This window comes from Pristis pectinata, chromosome 5 (genome assembly GCF_009764475.1).
Source record: "Pristis pectinata isolate sPriPec2 chromosome 5, sPriPec2.1.pri, whole genome shotgun sequence".
Lineage (NCBI taxonomy): Eukaryota > Metazoa > Chordata > Chondrichthyes > Rhinopristiformes > Pristidae > Pristis > Pristis pectinata.
Window position 1 is genome coordinate 53533499 of NC_067409.1, and position 23478 is coordinate 53556976.

General features: G+C 37.6%; 2 protein-coding genes across 8 annotated transcripts in view; one reads left to right on the forward strand and one right to left on the reverse strand.

Moving 5' to 3' along the window:
• Nucleotides 1-23478, forward strand: part of invs (inversin) — a 356685-nt gene that overhangs the window by 238786 nt on the left and 94421 nt on the right. The gene's annotated exons all lie outside the window — the stretch shown is intronic.
• Nucleotides 1-23478, reverse strand: part of tex10 (testis expressed 10) — a 63420-nt gene that overhangs the window by 33840 nt on the left and 6102 nt on the right. For 6 of the 7 annotated variants that reach the window (XM_052016849.1, XM_052016856.1, XM_052016855.1 and 3 more), the window contains 8 exons: nucleotides 21406-21597; nucleotides 17614-18329; nucleotides 13312-13546; nucleotides 12255-12367; nucleotides 11148-11389; nucleotides 10332-10470; nucleotides 7241-7410; nucleotides 2209-2386 (listed from right to left, as the gene is read on the reverse strand). In XM_052016849.1, the coding sequence (XP_051872809.1) occupies nucleotides 2209-2386; nucleotides 7241-7410; nucleotides 10332-10470; nucleotides 11148-11389; nucleotides 12255-12367; nucleotides 13312-13546; nucleotides 17614-18329; nucleotides 21406-21597 (1985 nt within the window). The remainder of the gene's footprint in view (nucleotides 1-2208; nucleotides 2387-7240; nucleotides 7411-10331; nucleotides 10471-11147; nucleotides 11390-12254; nucleotides 12368-13311; nucleotides 13547-17613; nucleotides 18330-21405; nucleotides 21598-23478) is intronic. The other variant, XM_052016850.1, reaches the window with a different exon arrangement.

The following is a 23478-nucleotide window of genomic DNA, read 5'->3' on the forward strand; positions in this document are numbered from 1 at the left end:
TGTGCTACTATGTTCATGATTCCAGATGAATTCAGCACAGATTTTCAAGAATGCCATTATTTACATCACATACAATATACAGAGATATGCTTGAAAACATTTACAATGCCGAATGTTTACAATATCATAAGCACAAAATTGATCCACACCAAAACTATCACCCGATAATGTTGGACTGATATCACTACTTGACAACACACTTTAGCAATTCTTCAAATGACAGATGCAAGGCATTAATCCCAACCATTACCATGTTAACTTCAGATTTTGTTATTGACCAACAACATAGTTATCAAAAACTGTTCTGTGATACTTTCCAAAAAATATTGCAAAGCTCCACTCCATTTGTCAACATTTAGTCAACTTTCTAACCATGCCATCACAATTCCTTGAATACCATTTTAATATTTTCCCCGAATGTGGCATATCATCAAATCCCTTTAGAAAGCCCATAAACAAACATAGAACCATACAGCACAAAACAGGCCCTTCGGCCCACCATGTTGTGCCATCCATCAAACCACCCTCACACTATCCTAACCCTTTCCTCCCGCATATCCCTCTATCTCGCATTCCTCCATATGCCTATCCAACAAACTCTTGAACCTGTCCAATGTATCTGCCTCCACCACCACCCCAGGTAGTGCATTCCATGCACCAACTACTCTCTGAGTGAAAAACCTCCCCCTGACATTTCACCTAAACCTCCCACCCATAACCTTAAAGCCATGCCCTCTCGTCTTGAGCATTGGTGCCCTGGGAAGGAGGCGCTGACTGTCTACTCTATCTATTCCTCTCAGTATTTTATATACCTCTATCATGTCTCCTCTCATCCTCCTCCTTTCCAGTGAATAAAGCCCTAGCACCTTAAGCCTCTCCTCATATTCCATACGCTCTAATCCAGGCAGCATCCTGGTAAATCTCCTCTGCACCCTCTCCAATGCCTCCACATCCTTCCTATAATGCGGCGACCAGAACTGAACACAGTACTCTAAGTGTGGTCTAACTAGAGTTTTGTAAAGCTGCATCATCACTTTGCGGCTCTTAAACTCAATCCCACGATTTATGAAAGCTAACATCCCATAGGCCTTCTTAACTGCTCTATCCACATCTATCATACTTTCTTCATACATAGTCTACTAATTCCTCAAAGAGTTCCATTATATTTCTAAGATGTAACTTCCAAATGTTATATTTTAAAGACTTTAAAAATTTACTCATCACAGTTGTTAGGTTAAAAGATATAAAGTTATATAGTCTGTGCCTCATAACTAATGGAGAAACACTGCCAATTCTCCAATCCAAAGATGACTATGGTTGGAAAATGAGCTAATTCCTTTGTATTTCTCTCACATTCTAAAACGCATGGTATTAGTGCCTGGCATTTTCACAATTTTCAGTTTTACCAATTTTCAATGTATTTATTTATAATACTGCCCTCTCTAATTCTAACCTTCTCTTGCAACCTTTCCCACTACCAAAATCTGTTTAAAAGGGAGGTAAGTACTCATTCAGTTTTGTCACTTGCAAACTTTTTCTTTTCTCGTCCAAACTATTACTTTAATTACTACGTGTTTAGAAGATCTTATTTTTTACATACCTACATTATCTGCCAAGAAACATATTCCACTTTTCCCAAAACTTTCTTCACATTCACTGTATATTTTCACTTTTGAACAATTAAATATCCACTCTAAGTCTGATTAATTTATCCACTTTTTTTTTTACAGTTTTTTCTACAGAACCTTAACTACTTGTGGGAATAAGTATAACCTACACAATAATAATCAGTTTGAAAATTTCCAATTATTGTGCATTGCCAATTCCAATTTCTCTAAACTTCTTTTAAAGTTTCTTTTTTCCATTTGGGTACCCTTACTTTTGCCTCTTACAACTCTATTTCAAGTTTAGCAAAAAAAATTCTAGCTATTCCCAGCTCAGTTACTGAGTTGCATTCCTAAAAGAAGCATACAAGTTCCACATTGTAGACTCAAAGGGCCTGTTTTAATGCTGTATAACTCCATGGTTTATGAATTTGAATGGCTCCATTGCCTTGTTATGGGCAATATGTAGAATCTCAAAAATAAACATTTCCATAATATTTGGCAAGATTTCAACAATGAATTAGACTCTAGATAAGAGCATTATTTTTTGTCTAGTGTCTAGAAGAAAACTATAACTTTAGTAAATGAAAATTAGCAAACTTACCTTGTGTGTAGTATTCGGATTAGATTAATGGCAAGTTTGGAGGATAACCTTCCCATAGTACAGCAGCGACTTAAACAGGACAGTAACTCCGATGAAATACGTGGCAAGAAGTATACAAGTTGCACCAAAGAATGTTGAGTTTCAGATGGAAGGAGCACCAAAGTGCCATCTTGTGGATCTAAGCAAAGATTACAAGATCAATACGACACAGGTAGTTCTGCTACAACACGACAGTTGTGTTCTTGAGAAACTCAATTTATAGAAAATCACGTTAATAAAAGCAATTATGTTAATGGGAAAAAGGAGTTAGGGACTAGGGAGTTTCAGACTTGCAAATAATAGTTATTTCTCCTGCAGGATTTTCAAAAACAAAGGTGTTTTTTAATAGCTCTAAGTTTATTCTGTTACTGCAAGTTAAAAATACTAAAGGCTGTATGTTGCATTGTTTAATAATGTATTTTTGCACAAGTGTCAATAGAAGTGATTGATTGTCAATTTCCAATGGCTTCCCGTGGTGAAACTAGCCACCTGTTTTTAAGAGACAATGGTCTCTGATTACTGCAGGGAGATTACATGTAAACAGTTTTTTTCCCCCAAATACTTTTTTCCCCCCAACACTGTTTTGTTTTCCCCCAATACTTTTTTTTTCCCCAAGATAGCTTTTTTATCTGCTTGTCAATTTCCAAAGTAACTCTTAAGTGGTTCAGAATCAAAATTGCATTACAATTAGTGATTATTCTGGAGTTATGAAATTATGGATAGCATAATTATGGATATTAATTAAAATGAGAAAACCAGTCTTCAGGAAATAAAACATGTTGACAATCTAACTTCCACTGATACATTAAGGCTATTGAAACCAATCATTGGGTGTGGGACATTCTGATTCTGTACCATTGAAACTATGCAGGAGAAGACAACAGATGAATTAATTGGTGGTCATTGAAAACTTCAGGATGAAATCAGGGAAGGCATTAAGTGGCCTTCTCCTGTATTAACACATTGTTAAAGGCATATCCCTCCCTGCCACAATGCACACTTGAGGACAGGTGCGTTTTGTCACTTAATATTCTGGCTTGGTGTATATTCAGGGAGCCATTCCTCAACAATGTAACAATATTTTGGGTGTCTGGAGTTTATGCTCAGAAACTTTCAGGACAGACACCAGTACTGAATATTCAGAGGTTCTGCTAGTTGGAATGTGTTTCCACTGTAAATATGTAATTCTACAAGTTACCTGATTACATACAAAATGTTAAAGTAGGTGATTATAGCCATTGAAACTGTAGTTAATAGTTTATTGTTATCTTTGTGTTTAAACAGTATAAAACATTTTATCAGGAGAGTGAGATTCCCTTAGACTCTCTCTCCAGAAGATCTGCTGTGTGAATAAAGACTTCTATATCTCCCGGTTGCAACTTCTGTGTGGCTCAGTTTTGTCAGTCACAACAATAACCAATTCGGCCTTTGTGATACAAATAGTGTTGCCGAATTCATTAATCGCATTATGTGCAATTTGCATTATGGAAACAAACATTATAGCAGAACTACATGTACCATGGAAAATTCCAGCAGTAAGCCGGTGCCTAGTTTCATTAATACACTTTAGCACACAACTCCTTCACTTCAAAAGGAAGCATGCATGACAAATGGAACTTCTTAAAATAAGGGAAGATCCAGTTTTGCACTTGTTTATTGTCTGGTATTACCTGGTTTTGACCAATTTAAAAATAAATACAGATTAAGTAAGGATTCTATAAAGTTATTGTGTGAACATTCTTCAGAAGTAGTTACTTAATATTAAAGCACATTAGGTCATCCCTAAATTTTGAGCAATTGTATACTGTACAAGTAACTAATATGATACAAGCATAGGTGCAAGCACTTCAGGAGCACCAGCAACCTGGTTTCCATCCTAACAGAGCCCCTCCAAGCCCCTCCACTGCCAAACTGTTTGCGAGTTTGTGCACATTTCTCCGTGACCATTTGGGTTTCCCATATCCCAAAAACATGCTGGTTGGTAGGTTAATTGGTTACTGTAAATTACCCAAAGTGTAGGTGGGTGGTACAACAATTGGAGAAGCTAATGGACATGAGAGAGAATGACCCACAGGGAAATAAGTAAGGGAACAGGATTGATGGGGTTGGTCTGAGAGCCAGGATAGACTTGATGGGCTGAATGGGATCTGTGTCATGAGGAAATACGAAAATTAGTTTTTCTTCTTTTGAACAATAGCTCGTCCAGATCCACCACAATCTCATGTTACAACCATTTTAACGATATGTTGCATTTTTGATGTAAATTAAAACAAAAACTACCATTTACTCATTTCTGAATGAAATCACATTGAAATACCGTCCAGATTAGAAACAGCTAGACCAACAAATGCGAGGTCAAATGGAGTGCTTCTCTTATTCCCCAAGCAGGAAAAATTAAGCCCACAGAGGAAGTGGATTGAACCTGGAAACATCCTGCTTATTCACTACCTTTTTGCATGCTCAGCTATCATGAGAATAAATCATTATTTTCAAAGGCTAAGTGCAATCTGCTCAGTAAAATGCCTGCTGATCAGTCAAAACATTACATTTTCTACAAGGACTTTTCTATATAGTAGTATAACATGTTAGAATGAGCCGGGTATTCAAATTATTTAAACATAATTCAATGGATTTTGCACTGATATTTCTTTGGGTCCCTTGCTACTTTCATCCAATTTTCTAAGTCAGCTAACTGAGAAGAAATATTTTTTTCTCCCCTCTTCTAACAATTCAGATGAAGAGAAATCAAAAACCTGCAGACACTAGAAATCTTAAATGAAAACGCAAAGTGCTAGAAATACTCAGCTGGTTGGGCAGACTCTGGAGATAGAAAATAAAATTAACATTTCAGATCCATGAACCTTCTTAAGAATTGAAAAAAATTAGAAAACTAATGTGTTTTACTTTGCAAAGAAAACAAAGGGAATGTCTGTGATAGTGTGCTATCTAAGTGACACAATGCTTTTGGAACTGCCTTGCTAATTGATGAATAGGCCAGAAAGGAAAATAAGTACAAAAAAATATGTTGGTACTGTGAGAGGAAGAGAGCAATTGCTGGAAATCTGAAAGTAAAGAAAATGTTGGAAAAAAAAAGCAAATCATGCAGTAGCTATGGAGAAAGGAAAAAAAAAACGAATTAAGATGGATGACCTTCTATCAGACCTGGCCACTTCTGACACAAATAGGAAAGGCCAGTTATCTGAAATTGTTGAATTGCATATTGAGTCCCAAGGGCCATAACATGTTCCGACAGAAAATGAGGTGCAGTTCTTCAGGCATACATTGGGCTTCACTGGAACCATGTAGTTGGTTATATACAGACATTTGAGTGGGAGTGAGATGCAGAATTGAGGTGATAGGCAACTGTCAGCCTCGAGGACCGAACAAAGGTGTTCTGCCTAGTGATCACTGAATCTGATTTAGTGACCATTTTGCAGAACTCTTCCATTCAGTCTGCAAGGCTGACCCTAAACTTTTAGTCACCTGTCACTTTAATTCTCCATCCCACTCTTACACTAACCTCTGTGTATTTGTGTTCCAACATTACTTCAATGAAGTCCGACATTAGTTCAAGGAACAGCATCTCATTTTTCATCTAGTCATGCTGCAGACCTCAGGGCTCAATACTGAATCCAACAATTTCAGATAACAAGCTATCCTTATTTGTGTCAGAACTATTTAGTTCTGTTATAAATTCATCCACCTTAACTCAGTTTCTTTTCTTTCCACAGATGCTACCTGATGCAAGAGTTATTTTCAGCATTCTCTTCTGTTTCAGATTTCCAGCAACGGCTGTCTTCTGCCTCTACAGTTCTGGCATAGTCTTTTATATTTTCCCTCTCTACTGCCTTTATTCATCCATTAACCAGACAGCTCCAAAGATTTTGTATCACCCGGACAACAATGGTGTCCACCCTAGCACAAACATTCCCTTTGTTCTCATCATCCCTCCCCCTTTTATCCAAATTAACTTGATTTCTCAAGTTCTAGTTTGTGAGCTAGTGAAAGAAATGTGGCAGCAGCAATCATTTTCTCAAAGAGGTATTCTTTCTGCCTCCATGGAGAAGAATTTGAGGGAAGGGATAAAAATTAAAGCAAAGTACAACAGTAAGAACTGGTTTTGGTTTTATTTTTACACCAAAGTTGTTAAAAATGAACATTTCTAGGATGTTTGCTTTTTCAAGAAAATAGAGTAATAGGTACTGTACATTTGCTAGTTTATAAATGGATTCTTTAACTTATTAACATCTTTAGTTTCTAATTCTTGATGCACGATGTCCAAGCAATTGGTTTCAAGTGTTGTTGAGAATGTAATGTTAAATCAATAAAAAAAAATCTATTTTATGGGCTACTATTGGAAAATTGGATGAATGTTAAGATGACGGAGACATTTATTGTGATTATCACAGGAATGAGGGACTTCAATTATGGGGAGAGTTAGGAGAAACTGAATATTTTTTTCCTTTTAAAACAGATTTAGAGGAGATCAGCGAGGGGTCTTAAAAGTGAGAGGTGTTGAAGAGAGGTACATGGAATAGAAATATTATTACTAATTGACAATGCTTTCACCAAGTCATGTTAGGAGATTGCTTTAGTTTGCAGGTTCCTGAAACAGCAGGATCCAGAATAGCACAGACCAAGATTAATTTTTTTCTTTCCAGATATTACACACACAGCTCAGATCAGGCAGCATCAATGGAGAGAAGTAAGCAGTCGACGTCTAATACTGCTGACTGTTGCTCTCTCCACAAAATGTCCTGATATGCTGAGTATTTCCAACACTTTTAAAACTAAGTAAGGAATGGGCTGAAGTTTAAAAACTTACATTTGCAAAGTGAAATAATTTACTATGTTATATGTGTGTATTATTTATCACCGATGCACAAATTTAGAATTCTAGCTATGACAATTTTTTTTGTCATCATAATAAAATGCACATTATTCAATGGGCTATATTCAGTTCGAAATAGTGAGTTTCTAAAACCTATTTTACCATATAATCTGTAGACATTACTCTGAAGGCTCTGAAGTAGGTCTTTGTTTGAACGGGCAGCTGCCACATGTATTACATCAATAAGTTGTGCCGAAAGCAGTGGATTCTTTGAACCGAGTTGTGCTAGTTGTAATGGCAATCCAGCCAGCCAACGCGATAGCACCTTACTTCTACCAACAAAAGAAAAAAAATACATCAGTTGTCAACAAAAAGAACAGCAGTTAATGATTAATAATTGATATGCATTGAGCTATAGAGAAAAACTGTACCTGCACAGAATCAGACTTTGAACTAAAGAACAGAAGCGTTAAATACAAAACTCTCCATCCATTACCCAGAGGCATTCAATATTAAAACAGATTGTTGATCTATTATTTCAAATGTGAAATTCATAGAGACTCCTACTTTTAAACAGACTTATGGCATTATATATACACCAAGAAATCACTTCAACTATGTTTTTGTTAAACATTCCCAGTGTTCCTGTGCATTTCAACCAGTCTTTATAAGCCAACTGTAGTAAGGATTTATTGCAGTTAGGGAGATTCAATAGTAGAAAGAAGCCCACATTCTAATTGCATTTAACTGCAAAGTAGTTATCCTTAAAAATGGCATTTTTCCAAGATTGAAACTACAAAGTTAAAAGGAAATAGTATGATAACACTGTAGTGGTAACTAAGGCCTTGACTAATAATCCAGAAATGAAAGTTCAAGTTCCATCACAGTGGCTGGCTAATTTAAAAATCAATTAATTAAGTAAATCTTGAATAAAAAGCTAGCATCAGTTATGATGAACTAATCAGATTCACTCTTGGAAAGAAAATTTGCTACCCTTATCTGGTCTGAACCAAATAAGACTTCACACACACTATAATACATATGATTCTTACCTACCAACTGAAATGGCCAAGGAAGCCTCTTATTTGAATGAAAAGCACAATAAACTGTGGGAATAACTTCATTAGGTGGACTGCAGCTGTTCGAGGAGCTCATCACCACTTAAAGGGCAAGAAATTATAGCAATAAATGCCTGTTTTTACACGAATGGCCAAAGCCAGTGATTATGTTAATCAAAACAATGCTCCCTGCATAATAAATGGCATCCCATAAACAGCAAAAAGTGATCCCACAAGCAACAAGTCAGAACAACCCCCTGCTGATTACCACAGCAGCCAAGAACAGCAATAGTTAAATCAGGCATTGAACTGGGAAAAACAAACTGCGGAGGAACTCAGCGGGTCGGGCAGGTGGACCTATCACCTACCAACCCCTACTCCTGCACTCTTTTGTTTTCATTGAATTAGAAAAGGCAGCTAAACCCTGGCCAAGCTCAGCAAACAACAAGGTAGAAGTGACTGCCAGCATATTCAGCCAGAAGGACCAAATATCATTCCTACTCAACTGCTTCCAAATTTGTCCACAAAAGAGATGCCAGTAGCCAGCAAATTTGGTTCACTCCAAATGAAAACAAATGAGATACATGGTGCAAGATTCCCAATCAGCTGTCGTGAAAGTATTCAATATTAGCATTGGTTTTGACAAATGCAAAAACTGAACCTCAGAAAATGACAATGATTGCCAAAATTGGACTAGGTACAAATAGTAGACAACATAAACCCCTAATGTGCTTAACCAAAGCAACAGTAGATGGCAGTGCATTTCCTACCCAATTAATTTACCTGTTTCATCAATAAACTTCCCTCAACAAAAATGTTAGAGGCACTATTCAACAGTTCACTCACAGCCCCAAATTTTCTGACAATGAAGCATACCATTCTAGACTACACAAGGACTTGAGGGATATCCTTACTTAGGCAGACAGGAGTCATATCATTTCTACATTGAAAACATATTTAGTCCTGTTTTTGGCTTTGCATTCAATTTTTTTAAGTACCAATATAAAACATTGTTAATAAGAGGCAATTTGTTTCATAATTTTATCTAATCTGTTTAAAAAAAAATCACTCAAATTAAGATTATAAAAGAAAACTGTCCAAGTAGACACAAAAGCTGCAACAGGTACACAATATGCACTTTGCCTTTATCTCTCTACCTCACAATCCCACATTAATCCATTTCAGGCACACAAGGCACTGTTCAAAAAAACATACAAATTTTAAACTAATCTAATTTTTCTTTAAAATCATTTTGAAAAACCTAACAGAATCAGCTAGATGCTACTGCAGTCTGAGCTTGTCACACCTCCCATGCTCAAATTTAACCATAGCTCTGGCCAAGAATGTCAAATCCATGACTAAAGATTTGTGAAAAGTAAACATTTCAATAATGTTACTGAAATACACAAAAGAAAATCCAAGGGATAATTTTCACCATATTATTTTGAGGTCTTTAATTTACTGAAATAAGTGGTTTATTGGATTAGCTGTAATCCATATTTTGGGTTTGGTAATTTTAGTCACCAAGAAAAAGAGTAACAGGAGACACAAAAGACTGCAGATGCTGGAAATCTGGAGCAATACACAAAGAAGCTAGAGGAATTCAGCAGGTCAGGCAGCATCTATGGAGGGAAATGGGACAGTTGACGTCTCCAGTTGAGACCCTTCATCAGGATTAACAGAGTAACAGGAAGTAAATTTTGGGACAACCAAATAATCAAAAGATAAAAGTTGAAAAAGAATACCCTGGGGGAAAAAAAACTGGAAATTTAAATAGTGTATCTGAGATCTCTATCCTTGAAGATCTTATCATAATGATGTATGTTTGTAGAAATCTGGTCATCTTTAGGTTGGGCTATTAACAGAATTCAGGTTTCACACACCAAAATTATCGATGTACAAGGGGAGTTTATCACTGTAGGCTTCAAGTTGCATGTGATTTAAGGAAAAAACTGACCAGGTATAGACCCAATTGTAAGGTCATATTTTTGTATTTTCAAATTTCTGTTATAAATTGCTATACCCACATTTGTAATTATAACTGTCCAAACATACTTGTCAGCTTGCTATAACTGATGTTGCAGAACTAGAACGAAGTAGCCTTTGCAATGGACAGAAATGCAATTGAGAAATCAAGTAATAAAATCAGAGGGAAAAGTTAGAAACCTCATTCTTGAGGGGAATGAATACATTACCTAGCAATCGGAAGACTGGATGTTTTCTCTCTCAAATAAAGACCGCTAAAGAAATTGATCAACATGGTGCGAACAGAAAGAGCAAGACCCTGTTGCTGATACTGTGTGTAAACTGCCCTCAACAATTCCTCTGTAGAAGCTGAAAATAAGTATAAAGAATAAATTGAGGAAAATAAACACTTCAAGAAAAAAACTACTAAAAAATACAAACTCCCCAAGATTCAATAAGGTGCATGTTTGCTGATTTCACTCACAGCATGATAACTGGCCCCAATGATCCTGCATTCCAGAAAGCTTAAATTAAATGTCCCAGGCCCACTCCTGACTCCTGTTATGAGTACACTTCCACATAAATGTCCCAGGATGAGATAGGGGCGGCAGGAAGGCAGGACAAAACTACACGTAATACCCTGATAGCTAAATATCTGTCCGTACCCATCTGGGTTTGTACATTATGGATGGACATGTAGGCAAAGTACCCGAGGGCAACATAATAGAACCAAATGAGAGAAAAAAAGGGAAATAATTAAAAATCCTTTCTCTTTCTTCCTATTTCCCTTTGAATGCATTTTGAAGGTAATGCTTGAACAAATATATTCATGCAGACATCATTATAAATTACTTAGCACTTTCAAACTTGCAATGAGTAAACAAACAGGACCCAGTATATTAAAGGCATCAATAAAAACTGTTTAAGAAATGGTTGGTTTATGAATGCATCATGTCTAATTGTCACAGGCATCTAATTCACTGCATAATACACAAGACTTTATAAACATTAATGCTGAATTTTACCTATTCACTCCTTCATCTTACCTCTGTTGTGCTGTATCAATACAAGCCTCCACACCAACATCAGCATACCACTCAGCTGTTGGCAGGTCAGTTTCCTGCCATCTGATAAATTTTCTGTCACAAATTTTCGAATTTGCTCTAACCAATCAGAATCCTGATGGACAGTTAAAGAATTGGTAAGTGACACCATGACCTGACACAGTGCCAGATTCAATGCAAGAGAATGGTCTGCATTGTTCATCAATGTTGCTCCTTGTTTATCCCTGAAAATAAGTGCAAATTTAATTATTTTCTTCCGGTACACATTTAATGCAGAATTATATAAAAATAACTTCATTAATTTCTATTGACCTTCATACCATCAACCAAATCAAGTTTGATTTTTTGTAATGGAGGAAAGGTACTCATATGCTGTACTCCAAATGTGCTAATTGACTGACAGTGAAATCGATCAAATTTATATTTCCTCACAGCATATGAAGAGCCCATAAGGCTCATCAAGTCCATGTTGGCTCCACGTATCCTATTAACTTACACATGTCCATTAGCAACCCCTGATTCCCACACCAGCCACCCACACCAGGGATAATTTACTGTAGGCAATTAACCTACCAACCAGCATGACTTTGGAACATGGGAGGAAACTCAAGCATTGGGGCGGGGGCGGGGGCGGGGGGGGGGGATACCCACACGGATACAGGGAGAACAACCAAACTCCACACAGGCAGCACTGGAGGTCAAAATTGAACCTGGATTGCTGAAGCTATAAGACAACTGCACTGTGCTACCCACAATCAAACAGGTCTTACTTAATTTGTCAAAAAGGTGGGTTTTGAAATACAGTTATTTAAAAAAAGCCTGCTGTTATTGATGGAGTCATTTAACATTAAGTCACTTCATGTAATGGATTGCTAAGGAATGGAAGTTATGTTTGCATTGATCTGAAACTCCATTCTGTGACTACCAGGATACAAAGGAACCCGGGTAATCAAGATACTTAACCCATCAGTTTAATGTTAAATTGCAAGTGAAAAGAGAATGCTAAAACTGCAATTTACCTTTCCTTTAACACTAAGCTACTCGCTATGCAGTAAAAGAAAGTTTCAGTGGTATCTGTTGTTTACTTACTTTTTATCCCAATCTTTCTTTCTGTGTCTGGGTGTCTCCAACACAGAATAAGGAAAATGTCTGATGAAATGATCTTTAAAATCACAAAGATAGTGATTTCGTAGCCAGAATTCCTGAAAAACATGGAAAGAGTTGGTAGTCAATTTAAAATGCACATAAGTATGGGGCATTGTAACATATTAGTCTAAGTATATCAAACCTTTTGGATAGGTGGGATATAAACAGCAGTAATCGCAAAGCCTCAAGAGGCTACAAATAAAATTTAAACTGAGATCCTCAACAATGCATACACATTTCAAATTGTTCACACTGGCAATCCTAGTGCTCTGATTAACTATGAGCAGAGCACTATGAAGCATTACTAAGAATGGCCCTTATAAAATGCTGACGCATATTAACTTCAGAGGGCAAACTAGCAAGTAAGAAACAAGATGGAGCTATCTTGGATTAGAAAACAAGGTCAGAGCCAGAAATGCAATCTGCATGTTCTGACGCAGACACAGTTATTGTTTGTGTTGAAGCCTCTATTCTTGAAGATATCACAATAAAATAATATGTTGAAAACATCAGAGATTGCAACATTCCACTTCCAAATGCACAAAAAAAAACCTTAATCAAGTATGAGGTTTTTTTCCATATCACACAACTACTTGTAGGATCATACTTTTCCCATAAATAAATTCCCCTTGTAACAAAGAAAGTTACAAATATGGTCATGGGGTTCTTCAAGTAGAAGAAGAAAGTGAAGGTGCAAAGGAGTTTGGAAAGGTATTTCCAGAATGTAGGAAAAAAGCAAAATACTTAAACACTGGAAATCTGAAACAAAAGAAGAAAACATTGAGCAAGTCAAACAGCATCTGTGGAAAAAACAGAGACAAAGCATCATATCAATGCGAAGAGGAAAAGGAAGAGAACAATAGGGGAGGTCAATGATGGGCTTGGACACCAGAGAAATAAAGACAAAAAGAAAGTTTTTGTCGACAGTGGCCCTTCCCCACCAGAAAAAAACTCATTGAGTCACAATTTCATTCAAAAATTGACGAGTATTCCTCCTTACCAGTTTCTCAGTCTCATCGTGGTGCTTTATTAACTTCCACAACAGTTGGATGATGCTAAGGACCTGCAGCTTAAGCTGCAAGGCTTCTGGTTCAAGTAGACTACCTGGTGTAGGGCCAGCAAGCTGAGCAGGAGAAGCTTCCACCCAACATTCCAATAGAAGGGGTACTAGAATTTGAATGAAACCTTTCAGATTCTCCATTGAAGACAAACCTTCTTCGGCACCATGTGAGGGTCTAGTGTAATTTAATGGAAAAAATAATGAATGGATGCTCGTCGTCATCAGAACATAAGGAAAAAAACAGTACTAGGCCAATTAATCACATGCCCACTCCACTATTTAGTACCATAATGAAAGATTTTTTTTTAATCAGAGTGCCACTTTCATACACTAATTCCATATCCCTTCTTTTCCATCATATCAAAATCTATCAATCTCAGTCTTGAATAAAATCAGACATGCGTCTCATGTGTGGTGAATTCCATAGACTCGCCACCCTCTGGGTGCAGAAATTACTTCTCATCCACTTTGAATGGCTGACTATTTTGAGACTCTGACCTGTAGTTCTCCACACCACAAAAAGGGGGGTCAGATTCTACCATGTCAGGTGTGAGAACTTGGTATGTTCCCATTAAGATCACTTCACATTCTTCTAAACTCAAGAGCACAAACCTAGCCAGCTTATTCTCTCTTCATATGACCAACCTGCCATCCCAGGAATCAATCTGGTGAATCTCTGCTGTACTCCTTCAATTGTAAGTACATGCATCCTGAGGGAGGGAGACCAAACCTGTACACAATATTCCAGATGCTGTCTCACCAGGGCACTATAAAATTGGAGCAAGATATCTCTAATCTTGTGCTCAAATCCTCTTGTAATAAAGGCCAACAAAGTATTTGCCTCCCTAAATACTTCCTGTCCTTGCAAGTGAACTTTCAGTGATTCAGGCACTAGAACGGCCAGGTCCCCCTGAATACCAGCACCTTTCAATCTCACACCATTCACAAAATACTCCACCTTTTTACTTTTCCACCTCACGTTTTTCTATGTTACATTCCATCACCTTCTTGTCCATTCACTTAACCTTACTACAAACCTCATCACAAGCTACAGTGGCACCCAGCATTATATCATTAACAAACATATCGAAAACAGTGATAGAGATTGTGAACAGAAGTGGCCCCAGCACCATGGCACCCCACTAATAACAGTCTCCCAACCTGAAACCGACCCATTATTTCCAACTGTTGGTTTCGGTCCATTAACCAAACCTTAATCCATGCACTATATATCACCCAAAATACCATGCAGTCTAGCTTTTTTTTTAATAATCTTCTGAGAGACCGTATCAAAGGCCTTCTGAGAAAACACATAAAGCACTTCGATTACTAATGCTACTAATCTAAGAATCGCAACAGATTTATCAAACACAATTTCCCTTTCATAAATTCATGTGCCTTTATTATTTTGCAAATGGCCTGTTTACTACTTCTCAATATTAAATTCCAGCATTTTCTCTCGCTTTTCTTAAATAATGGTGTCACATTTGTTATCTTCCAATCTATTGTAACCATTCCAGAATCCATGGAATATGACACTGTCTCCAGGGGAAAATTCCTCAAAACTCCGGAATACACAACAAGAAGTCCTGAGGGCTTATCGCCTTTCAGTCCCATAGTTTCTCCCATACTAATTTTCTACTAATGCTATTTTCTTTGAGCTCTTTACTTTCATCAAGCCTGTAATCCTCCACTATTTCCAGGAGGGTGAAGATCAGTTTTCCCACTGAAAGCTTTCCCAATCTTTCTTACCACATTATTGCACTTCACTCCAACAAACTTCCCACTGGAGTGGAGCTCATCTTCAGAACTAATGGAAAACTGTTTAATCTATGGCAACTATCCTCCAGAACCACGGTCACCTCTGTAGTTGAGCTTCAGTATGCAGACAATGCTTGTGTTTGCACACAATCATTCACTGAAGCATACCAGAGAACGAGCCTTGCGCTCAACATCCACAAGGAAAAGATCTTCCAACAACCTGCCCCGCTGCACCACACACTCTCTGATAAGGAAGCTTCATGGTGAAATCCTGGAAAACGTGAACCATTTCCCAGATCTCATACGTCACCTCTTGGCAAAGACAAATATTGATGATGAAATTCACCACAGCCCTCAATGCACCAGCACAGCCTTTGGTCGATTGAAGAGCATTTGAAGAACAAGACCTAACACCAAACTTGTGGCCTATCAGGCAGTTATGATCACTGCCCTCCTATATGTTCCTGAGTGCCAAACTAGCTATAGCAGGCATCTTGAGGCAGTAGAAAAATACCACTAATGTGGTCTCTGCAAAATCTTCCAAATTCACTAGGAGGGTAGACACATCAACATCACTGTCCTCCCCCAGACCAAAAGATTTAAGGATGTGCTCAATCCCACCAACTCCAGGGAACCTCCCACTCAAAGTAAAGGAGAAGCATTCAGGATGGTATTTTGAACCTTGAGGTCATCAGGCGTATACAAAAGCCGTGCGCAAGTGGCACCACCTCTCAAACTACCCATTGCTTCAGCGTGTCAGCCACCACCTGTGGAAGAGTTTGCAGTTCCCATATTAGGCTCATTGGCTAGAGCAGAAGGAAGCCATCCTCTGTGCCAAGGAGAGGTGATTAATTCTTCCCCCCCTCTCATCAGGTAGAAGATACAAAAGCCCAAAAGCACATACCACCAGGCTCAAGGACAGTTTCTATCCTGCTGTTATAAGACTATTGAATGGTCCCCTCATAAGATAAGATGGACTCTTGACCTCACAATCTACCTCATTATGGCGCTACATCTTATAGTCTGCCTGCACTGTACTTTCTCTGTAACTGTAACACTTTATTCTGCATTTTGTTTTCCCTTGTACAACCTCAATGCACTGATGTGATGAAATGAAATGCATGGATGGCATGCAAAACAAAGTTTTTCAATAATAAACCAATTTACCATTGTTAGTTCTCCAATCTACTATAGCCAACTCATGGCTTTGTAGTTTGCTTATTCAGATTAAAAACTCTTATTTCAAAATGAACTAAATCACTTTATCTTTAAATGAATTTCTTTCATACTATGATCATTGTTCCATGAAGACATGTTAACTACTAGATTGCCAATTAACTTTTTCTCATGACACAATAACAGATCCAAAATAGCCTGTGCCACCACATTGAGAAAACCATCTTTATATGCACAATTAGTTTGCCCCCCACAATATTATTGCTGATTTGGTTTGCCCAGCTTCCGTAGACATTAAAGTTCTCAATGACTCAAGTCCACATCTAATTTCCTAATTTATACTGCATCCTATGTTACCACTACTGTTTGGGAGCTTATATGCAATTCCCAATAATGCTTTTATTTCCTCTTGCTAATGCTTAGTTCCTCCAAAACTAATTATGCTTGATCTTCTGAGCCACGATCCTTCCTCTCAACTGCTATTATCCAAATCTTTAAAATCAGGAATAGCTACCTATTTCTCCATTTGGCCTTTTTCTTCAAAAAAAAAGTATCCTGGAAATAAATATTTAATTCCCAATCTTGAATACTTTGCAACCATATCTCAGTAATGGCTAGTAGATTACACTCATTTATTTCAATTTATGCCATTAATATACCTACTTTGTTATAAATGCTTCTAGCATTCAGATTGTCCCTTCCTTTTTCTTTTTGTACTATTTTTTTGCTTTAATCGGAGCAATTCTCTTGTGTTTGCATGCACTGTCCCTTCCTGACAGATTCAAATTATTGATATCCATCTTGCTACTCTTGTACTATCACTCCATCCTTTCCCTTCAACTTCCTAAATTTCCCCTCACCAGATCCCCATATGATCACCACCTTACCCCTGCACTCCAAGCTACTTAGTTCAAAGTGTTATCTACAGACCTAGTTATTCAATTCACTTGACGGGATCCCGGCACAATTCAAGTGAAGCCCTTATTAATGGCTTCCTCCAGTACTGATGCCATTGCCCCATGAATTGAAACCCATGTCTCCTATATTCCTTGAGCTACACATTCGTATCTCTGATCTTATTTACCCATTGCCAAATTGCACATGGCTCAAACAGCAACCCAGAGATCATCACCTTTGTACTTTTTAATTTGGATCCTAGCTGTTCAGTTTACTTCAATATAATCTCCTTCTTTGTCCTTTCTATCTCATTGTTTCCTACATGGAAGGAGGGAGAGAAAGAGATATCCAAGATGAATACCTTGGCTCAAGTACCGAACAGCAGTATTCATGCCCAGAATGTCTCACCTTAGCCGAAATGGAATTACTGTCGTAGGCTGGGATCCAGAGTGCTCATACAATTGTATATGCTGTTGTCCAGTTGCATAATTCTCCCAATTGACTTGTAATGTGGTCACATGTTCAGACCCAGTCCTGATGTCACTCTCAAAAGTAGCTTCACTTTCCACTGACTGGTTTGAACCCTCAACAACTGCCTGCAGAAATTTTCTCAATCTGCTCAGTACATTAAGCCGCCATAGCTGAGAAGTAATCCGGCGGTTAGGGTTGACAGACAGCATCCAAGAATTCATTTTCCCTCCAGTTTTCAATTCCTTTGACAATCTCTGATGTGAAATGAGCTCCAGAAAATTCTTCAATAGGATGCTGCAACAGTCTGTAAGAAGCTCAGGATAATGTTCCAACAAAATATCTAATATTTTCAAGGCATCTTCCTGTATCCCTTCAAGAATATGAGTCATTGCACTGGAGAGATGTGCACTAACCAAAGGGAAAAAAGGAGCCATCTGATCACTGGAAATTTTAGGAGCAAGAAAATGTAAAAGCTGGATAGCCACTGATCTAACTGTGGAGTCTTTGTCTGTGAATAAGGCTGCTAAATCACTGAGAATATTAGAGAGATGAGATGCAATCACTGATGGATGCTGGGATACAAGATCTTTGAGGCCATTAAGAGCACTCTGTTTAATTCCTGAACTATAATGGTGTAACTGCGTCAACAGATCCTATTGAGAAAGAAAATTTAGGTTACTGTCTGTATACCACAGTAAATTAAAACTTCACTCAAATGCTTCTTAACCTCTCTAAAGATAATCAAATTTGGTGAGAAGAGACTTTACATTGTGACATAAAGTAGGATACAAATTTCTAATCTTTAGATTGCTACGAACTTTTATTTCTGTATTCTGGTTTAATGTTAATATACTGCTTAAATCTTCAATATTTGTAAAACCTTACATTTTAAAACAAGACTACAACCGCAATTCAAAAAGTACATCAGTGAAATGCTTTGAGACACAGGTGAGGAAAAGGTTTTTTTCATTTTATCACCATTTTTTTCAAACTACTTTTTCTAGGATTTAACCATACATATTAGCCATTCTAAATATACTTTTATGCATTTCAAATGTATAATATGGCATTTACAATTACATCATTAATACCAACTCCTTCTGTAAACTTGTCATCCGATAATTGCTCTATTCAACTGTTATTATCCTATTATTCAATTACTCTTTTCAAACTAAGGTTTGTTTCTCTTCAGCGTTGCAATACAACAACACTCAAAAGGGAGCACAGGAACAGTATTAAACTATTAAGTCTCTCCAGACTGCTTTGATGATAATGGCTGATGCGTTCCTTAGCTTTATTTACCAATCTTTGATCCATACCATCAATGAAAATTTCAAATGACCTCACAGCAAACCTTTTGGGGAGCAAATCCTCGACTTTTAGGGGTAATCTAAACAAGATCTTCAATATGATAAAAGATTTGACAAGGTTGGTATCTGTACCAACATCGTCAAATCTTTCATTATATTGAAGATCTTGACTAGATTATGGCTGAAACTGCTACCTCAACATAGAGCAAGCCAATTTCATGCCACTTGATCTCAGTTTAATTCCTTAAACTATAGCACTCCAAGACCAACACACATCTCCTGAGTTTCAGCACTCAAAGTGAAAATCAGTAGTCTCAATGGGATTCACTTTGTATGCTCTTGTTCCTTTTCAACTTTCTGCTCCCACTTAATATGCCCTCCATCAGTATTATCAGCAAATTTCAATATGTAACACCCATTTCTTTGTCCAATCAATATTTGCATTAAAAAGTTGTGTCCTCAGCACAGGTCCTTGGGAAACACAATTTGTCAGATCCTGCCAATCAGAGCACACCCCTTACTCCCATTTTGTCAATTACCTCTGAGTTAGTTACAATCCCATGCCATAAGTTCACTAGTATTTATGTTTCAACCAACCCTTCTTCTCTGCTTCAAGCATGTCATGGCTTGCTATCTAACAACAAGTATCAAAATGAGTCCTGCATAATAATGCACATGGAATATACACCTTTTATACCTGCGAGGCACAGTCCCATTCCTTTATAAAAGATTAAAGAGAATATCCTTCTCTTAGTACTTGATCAATATAGTAATGAAGACCAACGGTGTTAACGAGGAAGGCTTCTTCCAAACTAGAGTGCAATTCCACAACCTCAAAGAAATAACATCCAACAAAAGTAACAAAAGCCACTGGCTGCCTATCCAGATAGCAAAATAACATCCTACCTAATCATTCATTATGTTCACACAAGGGGGCCAAACAAGATGCAGCTGAGTTGTTATTCTTTTCCATTCTTCTTGAACAAGCTATGTTATTAATATTTGAACTAGAACTTTTTGTTTATTCCTGGAGAATGAGGTGTTTTGGGATTACCTGTCAAAACTCTTTCCCAATCCAAAGAAACATAATGGATCAAAAGCAAAACAAAACATCTCTTACAGAAGGTCACCTACAGAACACTGCTGCCTGGAACCATAGAAAACAAAAGTTAAAGAAGAGTTGCTCCTAATTCCAGGATAACAACCGGCTGAAGTCTTGGTTAGATAATGGGAAATTTATTCATGATAGCTCAGTACAATTTTATCAATTATTTCTTTACTCTCTGTTGCTAAAGAGTAATTGCATTGGCACTAATCAGAAAGACAGCGTTTGACAGTAAAAACTAATATGAAAATTAGATAAAATAAAATTTGACCCTGTGTCTGTTAAAAGCACAGAATTTTTTTGAAAAATACTTCTTGGCTGTCAAGCTTTTAATGTTTGATCGTTTGAGAGCAGAAGAACAGGAACATGCCATTTAGCCCCACCATTCATTGAGATCATTGATGATCTGTGACCCAGCTCCACATACCCTGTTTTGCTTCATATCAGTTAATACCTTTGGTTCCCAAAACATATCAATAAAGCTGGATTAAAATTAGCAATTCTATTATTCATTTGCATCTGCTATTTGCAGATATTTCCACCATCCATAACATTTTACTGACCCACGTATACCGGACTGCTAAGTATCGCTGGACCTCCATGGTTTCTAACTTTTGACCATTCAAACTGTTCCATCCTTCTGATGTTCAAACTCAGTGACCTTACTTTAGCCCATCTGAACTGTGTGGGGGCTATTAATGGGCACATGAGAGAATAGCTTCAGGGAAATAAATGGAGATTTGGAATTGCTCTGAAACCCAGCATAGATTTGATGGGCTGAATGACATCTTCCCAATTTGAAAGGAAAAATATATTATCAAATATCTTCTGGAAGCTACATAAATAGCATCTATCTTCCTTCAAACAATTCATGCCTTATCTTTTTCAAATCTACTGACTTTCTATAATCATTTACCAGAATAAAAAAGAATTCATACACTCAATGTGATACACACAGAGCAATTAATGCATGCAATATACTAATTTAATCAGCGTCAGTCAAGGAAACAAATGGGGCACAACAGCTGACCTGGCATTCCCAGACGAGTGATAGAAAGAAATCAAATTTATCAAGGGAAGTACACATAATCAAGTGTCAGTTAAGAACTGGATTTAACACAAGTGCATGCCCAATACAAGGCAAATGCCTGACAACACTCCCCTTCTTGGCAACACATAAATGGCACCTGGCTGATCAACACACAAGGCAAATTGCCTTCAAAAAAGGTAGAAAAAACATTAACATCAAGGGATAAATGCAGCGTTATTCCACGTTAAGCTGTCAAACACAGCAGACTGAAAGAGTACATATACCTTTACGTTAAGTTTGCGGTAATTTGTTGGCAATGATACATCACTCTTCAGTTGCTCTGGAACATGGATGGCACGTGTCTTGAAGGTGGTGTTGGTTGCATTATCTGCTCTTGGTTTTTTTTTGCCAACTTTTAATTTAACCTTTTGAAAGTCATCTTGACGCTTTCGTTTCTTAGTCATCTTGCTTCTAACCTGCAAAAAAGGACATGTATTCTTAACTATTCAAGAGAAAATGAACACCAGGTGTACAAAATAATTCAGGGCTTTTCATAACTATAAAATAGCAAGATTTACTGTGGGACACATGCATACATCTCAATGCCCATCTTTAAAGAAAGTACTAGAAGCTTTAATATACATACATATAACAAAGAGCATTAAGATTACATAGAAAAGAAACACAGCAAATTAAAAACAAGAGAGAATCAGAATCACCAAACAGAAAAATTTCAAGATACAGTGGCATGCAAAAGTTTGGGCACCCCTGGTCAAAATTTATGTTACTGTGAATAACTAAGCGAGTAAAAAATGACCTGATTTCCAAAAGGCATAAAGTGAAAGATGACACATTTCTTTAATATTTTAAGCAAGATTACTTTTTTATTTCCATCTTTTACAGTTTCAAAATGACAAAAAAGGAAAAAGGGTCCGAAGCAAAAGTTTGGGCACCCTGCATGGTCAGTACTTAGTAACACCCACTTTGGCAAGTATTCACAGCTTGTAAACTCTCTCTTTCAATTCTTGTTTGGGGGATTTTTGCCCATTCTTCCTTGCAAAAGGCTTCTAGTTCTGTGAGATTCTTGGGCCGTCTTGCATGCACTGCTCTTTTGAGGTCTATCCACAGATTTTCGATGATGTTTAGGTCAGGGGACTATGAGGGCCATGGCAAAACCTTCAGCTTGTGCCTCTTGAGGTAGTCCATTGTGGATTTTGAGGTGTGTTTAGGATCGTTATCCTGTTGTAGAAACCATCCTCTTTTCATCTTCAGCTATTTTACAGACGGTGTGATGTTTGCTTCCAGAATTTGCTGATATTTAATTGAATTCATTCTTCCCTCGACCAGTGAAATGTTCCCCGCGTCACTGGCTGCAACACAAGCCCAAAGCATGATCGATCCACCCCCATGCTTAACAGTTGGAGAGGTGTTCTTTTCATAAAATTCTGCACCTTTTTTTCTCCAAACTTTCCTGCGTGCTCACCACAAAATTCAATGTCAGAAGTTTGCAAAGGAGCATCTAAACAAGCTTGATGCATTTTGGAAACAAGTCCTGTGGACTGATGAAGTTAAAATAGAGCTTTTTGGTTGCAATAAGCAAAGATATGTTTGGAGAGAAAAGGGTGCAGAATTTCATGAAAAGAACACCTCTCTAACTGTTAAGCACGGGGGTGGATCAATCATGCTTTGGGCTTGTGTTGCAGCCAATGGCACGGGGAACATTTCACTGGTCGAGGGAAGAATGAATTCAATTAAATACCAGTAAATTCTGGAAGCAAACATCACACCGTCTGTAAAAAAGCTGAAGGTGAAAAGAGGATGGCTTCTATAACAGGATAACGATCCTAAACACACCTCAAAATCCACAATGGACTACCTCAAGAGGCACAAGCTGAAGGTTTTGCCATGGCCCTCACAGTCCCCCGAGATAAACATCATCGAAAACCTGTGGATAGATCTCAAAAGAGCAGTGCATGCAAGACGGCCCAAGAATCTCACAGAACGAGAAGCATTTTGCAAGGAAGAATGGGCAAAAATCCCCCAAACAAGAACTGAAAGACTCTTAGCTGGCTGCAGATAGCGTTTACAAGCTGTGATACTTGTCAAAGGGGGTGTTACTAAGTACTGACCATGCAGGGTGCCCAAACTTTTGCTTCGGGTCCTTTTCCTTTTTTGTTATTTTGAAACTGTAAAAGATGGAAATAAAGAAGTAATCTTGCTTAAAATATTAAAGAAATGTGTCATCTTTCACTTTATGCCTTTTGGAAATCAGGTCATCTTTTACTCGCTTAGCTATTCACAGTAACGTAAATTTTGACCAGGGGTGCCCAAACTTTTGCATGCCATTGTACATGACA